Source organism: Cryptomeria japonica, chromosome 5 (assembly GCF_030272615.1).
Source record: "Cryptomeria japonica chromosome 5, Sugi_1.0, whole genome shotgun sequence".
NCBI lineage: Eukaryota > Viridiplantae > Streptophyta > Pinopsida > Cupressales > Cupressaceae > Cryptomeria > Cryptomeria japonica.
This window is the reverse complement of record NC_081409.1, coordinates 645,648,856-645,664,352: the sequence shown is the minus strand read 5'-3', so window position 1 is coordinate 645,664,352 and position 15,497 is coordinate 645,648,856. Positions and strand designations below refer to the sequence as shown.

The 15,497-nt window shown below is 33.1% G+C and overlaps 2 protein-coding genes across 2 annotated transcripts; one reads left to right on the top strand and one right to left on the bottom strand.

The window, feature by feature from the left end:
- Nucleotides 1-11,564: 11,564 nt before the first annotated feature.
- On the top strand, nt 11,565-12,219 carry LOC131050363 (pathogenesis-related protein PR-1-like). The gene has a single exon (XM_057984524.2). The coding sequence runs from the start codon at nt 11,622-11,624 to the stop codon at nt 12,105-12,107; it is 486 nt and encodes a 161-aa protein (XP_057840507.1). The 5' UTR covers nt 11,565-11,621; the 3' UTR covers nt 12,108-12,219.
- Nucleotides 12,220-13,156: 937 nt separating this feature from the next.
- On the bottom strand, nt 13,157-13,648 carry LOC131050353 (pathogenesis-related protein PR-1-like). Its single transcript, XM_057984514.2, has one exon. It carries the CDS (start codon nt 13,646-13,648, stop codon nt 13,157-13,159), a length of 492 nt encoding a protein of 163 aa, XP_057840497.2.
- Nucleotides 13,649-15,497: the final 1,849 nt, after the last annotated feature.

The following is a 15,497-nucleotide window of genomic DNA, read 5'->3' as shown; positions in this document are numbered from 1 at the left end:
TGAACTTTATATGACCCTTTCCTTCAAATGTAGTGTAGGTGTTTCCAAAGCCCGAAGTCGGTTCAATTTGCACTGGTCTTGACTCAAAACAAAAAACACTTCAAACACTCTTTATCCCTAAGGTCAAATGGCCAGTTGTGATAATTTCACCCCACATCTTGATATTTCTTCAAATTTGGTACTACATACCTTATGAATCCCATCATGGCAGGTAAGGATGTGATATACTAAGTCTTGCACGAGCATAACAAATAGATGATCCCTATGATGGGGGAGACACCACTTTTATCGGGCTACAAGTAACCTTTCAAAAAGCTATGTTTCTACTCAAGGAAATATGTATGGTGAGTATCTTGGGATCAAAACCTTCTATGCTCTTGCACTGAATTTATCACAAATATCCTCAATCAATAGAATGGGTGGGCTATTACTTAAAGGTGTTTAGTAATTTTTTATGTTTTTGGACATAAGTTCATTTTGCAGTGACTCACTTAAGAGCCTTGTAACTTGTGGTGGGGCCCATTTTTCCTTTAAGCAAGTTACACTGTAGGAACAACTATACCCAAGGCTACAACTTTCGCTCACACTTGATTTTTATAGCAGCTCGAAGGATTTACCGCGTGAGGTCATTCCCAAGAGTGATGTGTCTCTTGGCAGACCTCTCTTAAAAAGATAAAATTTGATTTTTACTAACTTTTTTCTCTTGCACCTAGGACCACAAAAGCTAAGGGACAGGATAGTGTGTGTTAGAAGTAGGACCACTCGACAAACTCTTTTGCACAAGTGTGCCAAACATAAAATACACCTGTTCTTTTTAACTTATCATTGCAATGGTGATCTAACTATTTGGAGATGTTGTTCCAACAGTCATGGTGTTCGTTTTATCCTTCAAAGGCAATATGTTGAGCAAACTAGGAAAAAACTGAAATCCTGGCCAACTTAATGAAAAGCACGTTTGCCTGAAGTAAATCACTTTGCAAAATGAGACAAGTTGATCGTTCTTTTTATTTTCCCAAAAACCAACTGTGGATTGTGATTTTTAAATTTGGATTGATGCAAGGAAATCAAAATTTGTGTTGTTGATTTTAAGCACCAAAAGAAAAATGAATCCTAACTCTCAAGAAATAAAATTGTTTTTGTTTGAGTTTTTGTGGTTGCTTTTTTAGCTTGTAACAATGATGTTCTTTTTGGAGCTCCAAATGAAAGATGTAGTGAATTTTTAAAACTCAAAGGAAAGTATAGTTTATTTTAACCAGAAAAAAAGAAAGTGAGTTTATTTTATTGCAACTTGAAAGATAAAGTTAGCCATAAAAACAAATTTACTTCCTAAGCTAAAAATCACTAAAAACTTCTATTGTAGGGGTTAGTCAAAACCTCCACAAAAGAAAACAAGTTAAAAAAATGCGCATATATGGAGGGCTTCCACAAGCCTAAATTTTTTGGGTTTTCAATTACCAGGTATTTTTCTACAATGCTCTGTTACAATAGCACTACTCTGTGTGAGAACAGAAGTGCTACTTAACAGAAAAGAGCAACAGTAATAACAAGCGCTACAAGAGTTTAGTTATACAGAAAATCAAAGGCGCTAAAATAGGGACAAAAGTGCTACTTAATAGTCAAAAGTGCTCTACGAAGGACAATAGCGCTAAATTTGAGACAATAGCGCTAAATTTGAGACAATAGCGCTAAAAGATCAAATTTCAATAGTGCTAAACCACGAAAAAAGTGCCAAAGCACGACCTATGTGTCAATTAAAATAGTCAAACAAGTTAGTAGTTTCAAAAAGTTGTTCTTCGATTCACGTCGGGTTCACCAAATGATGCTCTGCAAAAAGGGGTTAATGTTTAGACAAGAACCTATGGTCGTATAACACATAAGAAGCAAAAGAAACAAAGAAGAGTTAGTGTTAATCAACCAAAAACTAGTCTAAGCAGGCGTACCAAGAGAGACACAAAAAACATAATGAAGTATTTAACTATGAAAGCAAACACAACAAGGCATCTCCAAATGCCTTCTACCATGCTCGTAGCTCCTTCTCCCTTGTTCCTCTCCTCTCCAAGTTCCAAATTAGTGCATCTCTCAGCATCTTTTTGCACTATGGATGCCTTATGAAGATTCAAGATTGAAAATGATTAATATAAATGCTATGCAACTATGAACAAAAGTTAAAAATGAGAGATTATCTAATTAGATAGTGTTTATTTTAAACCAAAAGAGTGAATATGATTGATTTATGCTAAATGCTCTATAAAAATGACTATAATGTAAATGCATACAAGTTTTCAGGATCTGGATTATAAAGAAATGAGCTCTATTTATAGGAAAAATGGAGCAATAGATGGTTGAGATTGAGTAATCTCAACAAGGGTCAGGATTGAATGATATTCAATCTATGAGAGGGCTTTCAACCTAATCCTAGGATGACAAGTGTCAACATGAGATGACTTGAGTGGATAGGGAATAAGCATTAAATGCTTGACATGACCTGAGAGTTAATTTGGGAGTTAAGGTTAAGGTTGGGTTGAGTGAATAAATTCATTATTCAAGGAATAATGCTTTTATCCAATGGATAAACTCTTGTGCAAGAGTTAGTGAGGATAACCATGGTCAAAGCAATAAATGCTTGAGAAGACACATGGGTCACATGAGGGTTGAGTTAGGGGTTAAAGTATTTAACCATGGGTGCAAGTGTATTTAACCATAAATGGTTATGTAAGAGCCATTAATGGTCATGTAAGAGCCATTAGTGGTTTGGAAGACTTTAGAGGTTAAATTGTTGAACACACAAAGCATTTAATGCTTTTCAAAGACTTTGAAGTCTTTGAGAAGTGACTCCAAGTTGCTTAGGAATGTGACAATATTTAGGGGATGGATTAGGCTAATTAGAAAGGGATTAGAAGAGTCTAGAAGGGGATTAGGATTGCAAGTGGGTTTGGTGGGTGAGAGAAAATAGGACTTTTATTAAAATAAAATTCATTTATTTCAACAAATAGGTGCAAGTTGCATTTTTAGGAGAATGCCAATGGGGAATGAAATAAATAGAATTTATTCATTTAATTTAATTGATTGTGATTTTGGTTTAATGAATTATTCAATTTATTGAATAACTTGTTTAATTAATAGGAGAATATTTTGAAGATGAATTAATTAAATATTAATTTAATTAACTGATGGCTATTGGGTTTTTAATCAAATAAATAGAAAATATTCATTTAATTAAAATGGACAGATTTATGTGACTACAGTAGTTATTTGTTGTTTCTCCCCCTTTTTTTTGGCATTCAATGCTAATTATTGCTCTTTATTTGGAATAGTTTGTTAATCAAGTCTATTGGTATTGTTATCTTGTATCGATAGTTAAGAATATGAGTAGGTTTTCGTTATATGTACCATATTCTTTGATGGTTTGTGTAATGATAAATAATATAGTTTTCACTCTCTACTATTTGTACAACACAAAGCATACTTTGTTTAATTTTTTATTTATAATTTATTTCTGAATGTGATAAATTTTAATTTCTAATTTTATTTTTGAGTTTTACTAGCAACATAATGTAAGAGTTTTTTTTTTTTAAAATCCTTTAGTTGGTATCAGAGCTTGGTTGCAGATTTTTTTTGTGTGTGTAGATAGCAGTTCCTTCTTGAAGTAATTTCAATGAAAAACAACAACATAGCATTATAAATTCAACTATTTACTAGAGAGAACTACAAATATTGGAGGATAAATATAAAGACCCTACTAAAGTCCTAAGATCTCTATGAAGTAGTAGAAGCTAGATACAACAAGCCTACAAATCAGAATGCTTTTGAATGCATTGAATACAAATCAATGGAATTAGTTAAAATAAGATAGGAAGAAGGACAATCAATCTCTTTTTAACATCTAATCCACATTAGAGATTTCAATTTTCCCCCTTATTACAAGCATGACAAAGTCAAAAGATGCATGGGCAGCTTTACAAACTACATACCAAGGATCTAAAAAGCTAAGATTGGTAAGGCTTCAAACATTTCAAAGGGATTTTGAAAATCTTAGAATGGAAGAAGTCAATTATATTCATGAATTCATTACTAGGACTCAAGATATTGTTAATTAACTAAGAACTCAATGAGAAACTATGACAAAGCAGAAAATTGTGGAGAAAATTTTAAGACATATTTCTCTAAAATTTGATTTGATTGTGATAGTCATAGAATAAATTAAAGATCTCACTGCCTTTCAAGCTATAGAATTGATAGGTTCTTTGCAGTCACATGAGAAGGGTGTGCAATTTTCTATGAAGAGCCCAGTGCAATATTTCTAGTCTATTGTGAGAATCAAAGAAAAGTCTTCAAACCCTCCTTCTCAGTCTAATAAATCTCAAGGAGAGTACTTCAAATAGATGATGTGGTATAGGAAGAGGTGTTGAATGGTTGAATGGACTGGAATACTGAGAGGGGGGATCAGTATTACCACACTTATAATTTTTTTTTGATATTCTAACCTTAGCAATTAATCTCATTAACAAGAAATAGCAAATGTTGAATAAATGGAAAACATGACCACAAAATGAACACTAAATTTTTATCGCTGGAAAACTCAAATGGGAAAAACCATAGACAGTGTTAACTCTCAAGATAATATAAGTAGCTATATGGTGTTTACAAAAAGGGGTGACTCACTACTAGATGGCTCACTACCAGATTACAAAGCAGCTCACTACCGGATTACAAAGCGGCTCGCTACCAGAATTCTCATTGCAATAGATATAAATTAACTAGAGAAAATTGCATCTCCAAATGCATGAAGTTAGATCCAAGATTATGTTAGTTAACAACTCAGAGAAGATCCAGTAAAGGATCTTTTTTATTTTTCCACAACTACCTGCAGCAGATCCAGTAAGGGATTACTACAACACTATTTGCATTCTATCGATTGCTTGTAGCAAATTCGGTAAGGAATTAGTGCAACAATTTCTGCACTCACACTTTTCACCTTCACCTTCACCTTTTCTCTTACACATACATCATACTGTTGTTCATCACACTGTCATATTGCTACTAATCTCCTTACTTGCATACCTTCCAAACCACTACCCTATCGTTCACACACTTCATGCTCTGCTATCCATCGCATTGTCATACATGACTCTCTCATATGTCTTCTCTCTCTCTCTCTCTCTCTCTATATATATATATATATATATACACTGGTAAGCACACACACTGAGATAATATGTCGGCCAAGCAAAAAAGAATTACATAATAGTACATTGCTCAGATCAACATGCTACCAAAATAATCCTCAACCAAAATAGGTAACCAAGTTAGGCTTCATAGATCTTCTACATGCTTCCTTCACACAATTCAATTACCGAAGCACATGCCTCCATTGCATGGACAAAGAAAGAGTCTATTGGACCCATAGACAAAAAATCCAAACATACCAACTTCCAACTTGAAGATACAAATGCTATAGATTTTGGAACATGGGATGCATAAATGATAATACAATGTAACCATTCGGATAGAACTACAACTAACACAACTAATACCGAAACTAAATACAAACCATGATAAGAAAAACATAAGAAACCTGAGAAGAGAATCTTCCATAAATAACTCCAATTTACCATATATGCCTTAATATTACATACATGCCCATATTTTACTATTTCCCAACATCACATACATACCTATCATCCACTATTGCTCAACACTCCACATTTGGTCCTAACCTATACCATAGCCGGTCTTAATCGGACTAGTGGGTTTGAAATCAATGACAACAATAACACAAATCCAATAAGAGGAAGAGGAAGATGTTTGGTGGATCATGGAAATATCTAGTGTTGGTATTGTGACTAGTATGGGAACTAAGAATCTGAATGCAAAAAGAAGAAATATGGTTTAAAATAAAAAAGAGCCAACTATGCTGAAGATTTTTTTGAAGAAGCCAAGCATTCCACATTATTCACATGCAATTTTATAAAAGAGCCTCAAACAAATGTGTGGTTCTTGGATACTCATTGTTCAAATCATATTACATGTGAATTTGATCTCTTTGTAAAGTTAGATGACTCTTTGAAAAGTAAAGTTAAGTTTGGTGATGATAAAGAGCTTGGTGTTATTGGAAGAGGTACCCTTACATTGAAAAATAAGAAAGAGATACTACTTTGATACATGATACTTTGTATATGCCACAATTAGAGCATAATCTCTCAAGTACTGGGCAGTTTATAGAAAAAAATCACAAGGTCGTGTTTAAAGATAAGTGTTGCAAAATATTTGATAAATTTGCTAACCATCATCTTGTATAAAAAGCTTATATGATAGATGATGGGATTTTTACTCTCACATTGGGTTCTACTAGGATGCATTCTATCAAAGAAACCATAGATGATTCATGGTTATGGCACTGACAATATGGTCATCTAAATTTCCAAGGAGTAAGTTGGCTTTAGAAGAAGAGTATGGTGAGAGGACTCCCAACAATTTAGAAAAAATAGGAGTGCTTAGGGTTTGCACTTGGAAAAGAAACATTGAGATAGCTTATTAGTGAACAAATTGTGTAGGACAAAAACTCCTCTAGAGATTGTGCATGCTAACATCTATGGTGACATGCAAGAGGAATCTTCAAGTAAGAATCTCTATTTTTGACATTTACTGATAATTTCTCATGCCACACCGAGGTTTATTTTCTCAAACAAAAATCGAAGGCTTTTGCTTTCTTCAAGGAATTTAAGGGTTTGATAGAGATGCAAAGTGGGTATTCTCTCAAAATACTCAGAACATTTGGGGGGAGAATTTAATTCTAAATATTTTTCTGGTTTTTGTAGCACTAATTGGATCAAAAGATAGCTTACTACATCCTATACCCCCAAACAAAATGGAGTTGTCAAGAGGAATAATCATACCATTACGAAGATGGCATGAAGCATGCTGAAGTCCAAAAATCTTCCCAATTTCTATTGGGGAGTAGTAGTAGCCACCACAATATGCATTTTCAATAAAGCCCTACAAAGTTGGTTAAGAATATGACTCTAAAGGAAGGTTGGAGTGGTCACAATATTTTAGTGGATCACTTTTGTGTATTTTCTTGTCTAGTCTATGTTCATGTTGTATATCAGACATAAAAGAAGTTGGATGCAAAAGATTGGCTTTAATATTTGTGGGTTTTTTTTATGCAACTAAAAGATACAAATTCTATAATCCTGATATGAAAAATTGGATCATCAGTCTTGATGTGGTTTTTGCTGAAGGGGGGTTATGGAAATGGAAGAAAGTTATTCAATAAATTAAGCCACTAATAATGGGTATTGAAGATGATCATGTTCCTCCCCACAAGATCAAGTGGAAGTTGAAGTTCCAATGATAGCTCAAGTGTGGTCCCTCTAAGCTCTAGTCCACTAAATTCTCTAAATAGCACATCATTAGTTGACAACTCGAGTCTAGCATGTAGTCCATCCTCTTCACGAAAGGTATGAATTTGGAATGAAATTTATCAGAGGATCTCTAATATGAATACAACTATCATTTTTCCTTTATTTAGTTCAATTCAAGTTGAACCTTTTGTGTATGAAGAAGTGGTTGAATAAAAAGTACAGATTGATGCTATGAATGAAGAGATAATTTCAACTGAAAAAATAATACATGGGACTTAGTGCAACTTCCTATGGGAAAACAAGTAATTGGTGTTAAATAGATCTACAAGGTTAGGTATCATGCTAATAGTTCCGTGGAAAGACAGAAGGAAAGATTAGTTGCACAATAATTTTTTCAAAACACCTAGAGTAGATTATTCAAAATCCTTTGCTCCACTTTCGAGATTTGATACAGTGAAAATTATCTTAGTTATTGTTGCAAAACATAAGTGGCTAGTTCATCAAATGGATGTCAAATTAGCCTTCCTGAATCGTTATACTTATGAGGAGGTCTATGTAGAATAACCCATTGGCTATGAAATTCTTAGTAAATAAAAAATTGGATTACAAGTCGAATAAAGCACTCTATGGGCTAAAGAAAGCTCAATGTGTGTAGTATGCAAGGATTGATAGTTTGTCTTGAAGAAAGGATTCCATCAAAGTCCCTTTGAGTGAGCCCTCTATATCCAATATTTGGGTACTAATATTCTCATTTGTCTGTCTTTATGTTGATGGTATTATTTATACAAGTAATAGAACACCTGTCATGGAGAAATTTCAAATTGAAATGAAGCAAGAATTTGAGATGACAGATTTGGGACACATGCATTATTTTCTTTGGTGTGGAGTTGCAACAACACTCTAAATGTATATTTATTTCTGAATCTAAGTATATAGTTTATTTATTGAAGATGTTTATAATGATTTCATGCACATCAATTACCACTCGTGTAGCCATTGGTGAGAAATTAACTAAGGAATATGAAAATTCGAAGGTAGATGGGCCACCTTATATAGAAGTTTGGCTGGGAGCCTCGTGTACCTCACTACTTCTAGATCTAATATTATGTCTGTTGTGAGAATTATCTCTTTTTTCATGTAGGATACACATTAGACTCATTGGTGAGCTAGAAAATGGATCCTAATGTATGTCAGTGGTACACAAAATTTTGACATTCATTACTCTCCTAATGACAAGCTTGATCTCATAGGCTACATGGATTTAGATTGGGCTAGTTTAGTGGATGATAAAGAATCCACCTCTATTTATGTTTTCTCATTTGGTTCCAGAGTTGTTTCATGGAGTTGTAAAAAAAAGACCAAATGTGGCTCTTTCTTCTGTAGAAGAAGAATACATCATAGCAACAATAGCAAGTTGTCAAGCCATTTAGATTTACAAGGTCTTGGAAGATCTTCATTTGGTTCAAGAATATCCAACCACTATCTTTTGTGATAATATTAGCACTATTGCAATGACCAAAAAACCAGTTTTTTATGCATGAACCAAGCATATTAATATCTGATACGATTCTATTCGTGATTTGCTTCAAGAAGGACAAGTGGAATCGCATTTTTTTCCTACATCTAAGCAAGTTGCAAATATATTTACCAAAGCTCTTCCTACAACTAGTTTTTTGAGTTAAGAAATTAGTTGGGCCTCATCCCTATTGTTCATCCAAAGGGAGAGTAAAGACATGCATTGCACATGCATCAATAATTTAGCTTCACAATGACACTCTTCGTCTTATTCTTATGTGGTAGTTTTAGTCTTAATTTACAGTTAAGTATTATTTTTAGATATTTTGGTGCATTTAATTTTCCTTTCTTGAGCATGATAATTTGCATCATGTAAAGTAGAACTTGTTGTTATCTATTGTTTCTTCTTCTTGCATTCAATGCAAGTCATTGCTCTTTATTTGGAATAGTCTTTTAACCAAGTCTACTATTATTTTTAGCTTGTATCAACAATTAAGACTATGAGTATGTTTTCTTTATAGGTAATATATTCTTTAATAATTTTTGTATTAAAAAATAATAAAATTTTCAGCCTCTTATGTTCACATAGTACAAAGGATACTATATTTTAATTCTTTATTTTCTATTTAGTTTTTAGTGTAATGAATTTCAATTTCTAATTTTATTTCTGAATTTCACTAACATAGTGTAAGAGCTATTTTTTTCAATCCTTCATTATTTCAAAACAATGAAAATAAAATTATCTCTTCATCCATGAATTCTATTAGCATAATGTAAATAAATAGGGTAGTGGTTCTCTCCCTTAATTGTGAATCCAAAGAAACAAATATTCTTCTTTAAATCGAGACAAAACAAATTAGGCTACAAAAGAATCACAAGAGCTTAGTCATTTCCATTTTCTTCATGTAGATAGTTGGCATAGGATATCACAAAATTATAAATTTAAATTTAAATTATAACAACAATTTATTCAAAAATTTTGCCATTAATCATTAAAAATTATTGTTAACAAATTCATTAAATAATCACACTAAAGGTATAGAACGTCAAAGATAAAACTATCCACTATTTGATCAAAGAAGTCTTGATTAAATTGCGATGGATTAAAGAGAAGCGACAACAAACCTTCCAATTTTTTTAGCAGATGTCTAGCACTCCACTTAGCATGATGTGGGGGGCAAGAAACTTTCTAGCAATCTTTCTTTTTTCAACTAATCTGTATCTTTATTGCGCACCTTTTCTTGCAACAACTAAAATATTTAGGCCTGAGCAATGACGTGAGAAATGTCAAATCTGGTGGGGAGTTTACCATATATATAGCCTATTGGCTAATTAAAACTATTGAATTTAGACAACCCTTTTGATACAGAAACACGAAGAAGAAAAAAAAAATGTATGATTTTCAATTAACATGGGAACTTACAAAGTTGTTCTGGTTTGTTGAACCATCTAGCATAACATAGATTTTGTTGATAAGTAAATAAACTATTATTTCAATTTTAATTTCAATATTTCAAACATTATTTGTAATTAAGTCTCTATTTTAAATTGTATGAATTTGATAAAGGCTATAGATTTATAAAACTATTTATAGACAAATCTTAAATATTGAATTATATGATTTATATTTTATTATTTTACTTCTCTATACTATAATGAAAATAATTTTAATGTGTATCTTTGGATGTCTCATACATAAGAAAACACCTCAACACCTTTCCTACATCATGATTATCTCAATACATTGCTATCACTTTCTCGAAATATGTTATCACTTTCTCGAAGTAGGTAGTCAAATCACCTCAAATTCCTTTAAGTTATATTACTTCACATTTGAATCTTTATATTGTTATATACTTATATATAGATGCAGTCCTTACTAGAGAGTTTGAAGGAGTACCCACAATGCAGCTCACACTAATCAATACACATAAAAAAGGGAAATATAACTACAAAATGATAGCCTAGGAAAACTCTTATCCATAATTTATTTTCTACTCTAATTACGATGTATTATTTCAGTATTCTACTTATAGCCACAAATCAGCGTGATAAGAAAAATAAAATGAATAGTTGAAATGACAAAGCTTGTCAAATAAAAGTTTTGAGTAATTAAAGTGTTTGCCCCGTAGTAAAAACATTTTGAGTAATGAAAGGAAAATGTTTGAGATAGAGTGCGAATCAAATAAAAATTTAGGCATGCAGTGATGATGCAATTGATCTGCTTGCATACATTCTGATTCTGAATATATTACGGATGGTCCTAAATATGCTTAAAACAGGGAAATGCAATGCATGCATTTCATGGACATGCTAATCAAGAACTCGTGGAATGAAACACCGAATAAAATAATATTGCCAGTCATACTTAAAATGTTTTCATAGTTATTTTTGATAACGGTAGACTAGCGTCTGTACGAAGAGCCATCCCTAATAAAGCAATTTATATTTCAAGGAAGAGAAACCTGCCACTAAAGTTGCAGTCGTTGAGGGAGAAGAGGACACTATTACAATGACTGGATCATTCGTATGGATGAAGCCATCAAAGGTCAAATGTCATGAGCATTGTCCGTAGTCTTAGCGTTACAAAACGTTTTCAGGTCATAGTTGTTCACAAGAAAAACTGTCCTAGTAATGCTATTTAAGAGAGTTGTTCCACTCATAGTCACACACAACTCACAACTTTCATCACATTCTTAGCTTGGTGAATTGAATTCAAGTATTTCGAGAGTCTCTTGCAACATGTCTCGAATTTGGCAGTTACTCATCCTCTTGGTAGTGTTAAGGTCTGTGGAGGGTTCGCACAACAGTTCTAGGGTTGAAGAGGAGTTCCTGGTTCCACAGAATGAGGCAAGAAAGGAAGTTGGGGTTCCACCGCTTTCATGGAGCCGCAAGCTTACCACTTATGCTCGTAATTATGCGAGAGAGAGAAGGGGCGACTGCCTTGCTCAACGTTCAGAAGGATCTCCCTACGGTGAAAACATATTCAGGGGCAGTGGCAAACATTGGAAACCCGAGCAAGCAGTAAAAGCGTGGGTGGAGGAAAAGAAGTGGTATCATTATTCTAGTAATACTTGTTTAGGCCCTGACTGCTCTCACTACACTCAGATCGTTTGGCGTACTACTACTAGCGTCGGTTGTGCTATAATCAAATGTAACAGCGGTGATACTTTCATCACCTGCAACTATGACCCACCGGGTAACTATGCTGATTCCAGGCCTTATTGACATATTAATACAGCCAATTGGCGATGGTATCTATAATGTCTGCTGCAAATAGTAGCTAAATAATCTGGGCTATCCGTTATTCCCAATATGAATATATTATTGTAATTGTCATGATAGATTTTAGTCTTACAAATATTTTGATAGATTGTATTATTTCAATATTTATAAATAGATAAGTATATTATTTACAGAATCATTGTAAATTATGAAAAGTTTTCTAAACAGTAACACTCACAACTTTCATTAAATCAAAGTAAATCAGAAAATTAATTTTGTTTTATTTTATTTTGAAATCTAGAGTATTTGCATTACAATATCTATTTAAATGTGGATAAGCTTTTAATTGAAGTTTAAGTGAAACTTATTATTATAAAATATTAAACTTTGATGATTACTCTAGACATATTGACAAATTTAAGATGATAATCCGAATAAAAAGTTCTGATTATGAAAGAAGCTTTTCTTAAACAAAGTTTATGACTGCAACACTCATAATGCCTTTCAATTTACGGTTTAAGGAAATTTGTAGTGTCAGATTTCCTTCTAAAAGATTTTTGAAAAGCATTCTCTCGCAAGAAGTGGCAATCAAGGCCATTGAAAGATTTAAATTTTCTCTCTGTGTAATATATTTACGTAAACTGAAAGATTTTTCGTAATCCGAGTTAAAATTACTATTTATTTAAAAAAACTGAGCAAAATATTCCATTGCCTCAAAAGAAGCCCAACAAAGTCTACATGCACTTTAATTGTTTAACTATAGATTAGAAAATCAAACTTGAGATGTCGCAAGCATCTCTCAAATTGCAGGCGTGGTACCATCATTCCTTTCTAGAGGAAATCATCGTTTGGACTCAATTTTACTCTAATGACATACAAAGATAAATCCAAGGAGACTTCAAAAAGCTTCAAATACAATGGTTTGTCAACAAAATAAATGCATACTGAAAGCAGTGTTATTCTATTAGTTGTGTAATCTCTAGACTAAAACATAATAATAATATTTGCCACTTCTTAACTACAAAATATATATCCTGGCTATACTATGCTCATCAATAAGGCCTAGCACCAATATAGTTGCCTGGGGGATCATAGCTGCATATAACCCATGTGTCCCTGCTCTTACATTTCATGATAGAACACCCAACACTTGTGGTTGTGGCCCACACAATCTGAGTATAGTGTGTGCAATCTGGGCCTGTGCAAGTGTTACTGGCATGGATATACCACTTCCTCTCATCAATCCATGCATTCATTGCCTGTCGAGGTGTCCAATTAGGGCCTTTTCCCCAGAAGATATTTTCACCGTAGGGTGATCCTTCTGAATGCTGAAGTAGGCAGTCATTTTTTCTCTGTCTAGCATAATTACGAGCATAAGTTGCAGCCCTGCTGTTCCATTTAAGCGGAGGAACCCCAACGGCTTTCCTCACCTTGTTCTGCGGATTAAGAAATTGAGCAACGAGCTGCGAGTTAGTCAAGCCATGTACACGGCTTAATAATCCCACCAAAAACACGAGCAGGACTAACTGGCAAAGTCGACTCATCCTTAACAAAATATAAGTTGTAATCTCGCAATACCAACTGATAACAATGGATCACAGGAGATTATTGAACTTTTAAGAGAGATTGAGCTGTGATAATGCTATGTAACAATTATCTTCTTAAATACACGGGCGAAATTATAAAAATATAGTTATCGTGTAAATTATTGATTAAAGTAGACCAAAGTATCGGTCAAATCCTTATCGCTTAGAGCTTTCATGCTTTCATTTCTAGGGTAAATAGACTTATTTATACCGGCTTTGGTCTGATTTCGTTCTGAGAATGTCACTTCGCTCACAAGTTATGTGATTTAAGAAGTGATTTGGGCTTAAGAAATGTAAGTAATTCAGTCGGGAAAACACCACGTCTGGCGTTAAGTAATGTTGGTGACATTTTAAATGCGGCCGCCAAAAATAACAGGCACGTTGAGCAACGTGCAGGCTGTTTACGTCCAATAACGTGCTTGTTATTTAAATGTATGTTGCTTCAGACATTAGCAAAACCAGAGACGCCTTTGAGAGCATTGATGAGTGATATTTTGAAAATTACTTACAAGGAAATCGTAAGCTCTGCAGGTTTACATATACTTATCTTTTTAATCAGTCAATGAATTGTTTAGGGCTTCGTAAGAACAAGCAAGGTCTACTAGAAAAAACCATCCATAAATGTATCTTGACATATATTCAATCAAACAAAAAATAAAATAAGAAAATATTGAACACATTTTAAAAACTTTCTAGTTCATTTAAAATTTTACTAGCATTTGCGTTTCAACGAGCTGTAATGGTCAGCGGATATGAAGATATATTTTGGCTGATACACGTTAAAAAAATTGCAAATGTCTTTATTATGAGAAATTATTCATAATGTATGAAGATAATTAACTTAAGTGGTAGATTATATTAAGTACATCTATTGCTGATGGATATGTAGGATTGTTCATCCTATCTCTTGTCCTCCAAAATCTTAGGGTTAATGTTAGAGTTCATTTAGTATTATGATTAAGGTTACTATTATGATTAGAGTTAAAGTTAATGCTACGAGATCTCTACAATCTATGTTGTATTCTTTTGATTTTTTCTAGATTCGATTATGTATGTATTTTTTACCATTAAAAATACATCAATCAAGAAGAGTTAAAGTTATTTATATAAGCGATAAATCTTTCCATCTTATTTCATTACAATCAACTGTATGACACATGGTGATAAGTAGGGGAAGAGCACCAATTACCATCCTTGTTCCAATAATTGTTCACTACTTGCACACCCAACCCCCCAAATACTAACTTTAAAGAAATAAACAAAAAAAAAAAGAACTAAAAGACCGTTAATAAATTTCACATATAGCAATCGATACCCATTTTTTAGCACTTTTGGACCATAATTGACCCATTTGTGCACCTTTATGGGTATGGGATTTGTGCATTAGTATTGAAATGTTTTTGTGCACGATTATTGGGGCATCTTTATGTAGGTATTAGGTGACACTTTGAAATATGCACTTTTTGTTCCTTGCATGCATAATGGATCCCACAACATGAATCATTAATACAGAGAAGTCAAAACAATGGTTATATGAACTTATGTCTTATGCAAAGGCAAAAATGTACTCTTCATAATTTGTGGGTGCACAAAATTAGCTATTATAGTTACTAGTTTGCTTCCCCTAGTAAGATTATTTTCAATGAGTTTTCTAAAAATTACTATCATTCTTGAGAGTTAGGTTAAAGTTTTTTGTTATATGATCATATTTATGTATCTTGACAAAGAGTATCATCAAAATTTAGACATTATATTTGTGGGCTATGACCATTATATTTCATGGCTAGTAGTTTTTTTTTGTTCTATT

Coding starts and splice junctions, on each gene's coding strand:
- LOC131050363 (XM_057984524.2), top strand. CDS start 11,622: ATGTCTCGAATTTGGCAGTTACTCATCCTCTTGGTAGTGTTAAGGTCT.
- LOC131050353 (XM_057984514.2), bottom strand. CDS start 13,648: ATGAGTCGACTTTGCCAGTTAGTCCTGCTCGTGTTTTTGGTGGGATTA.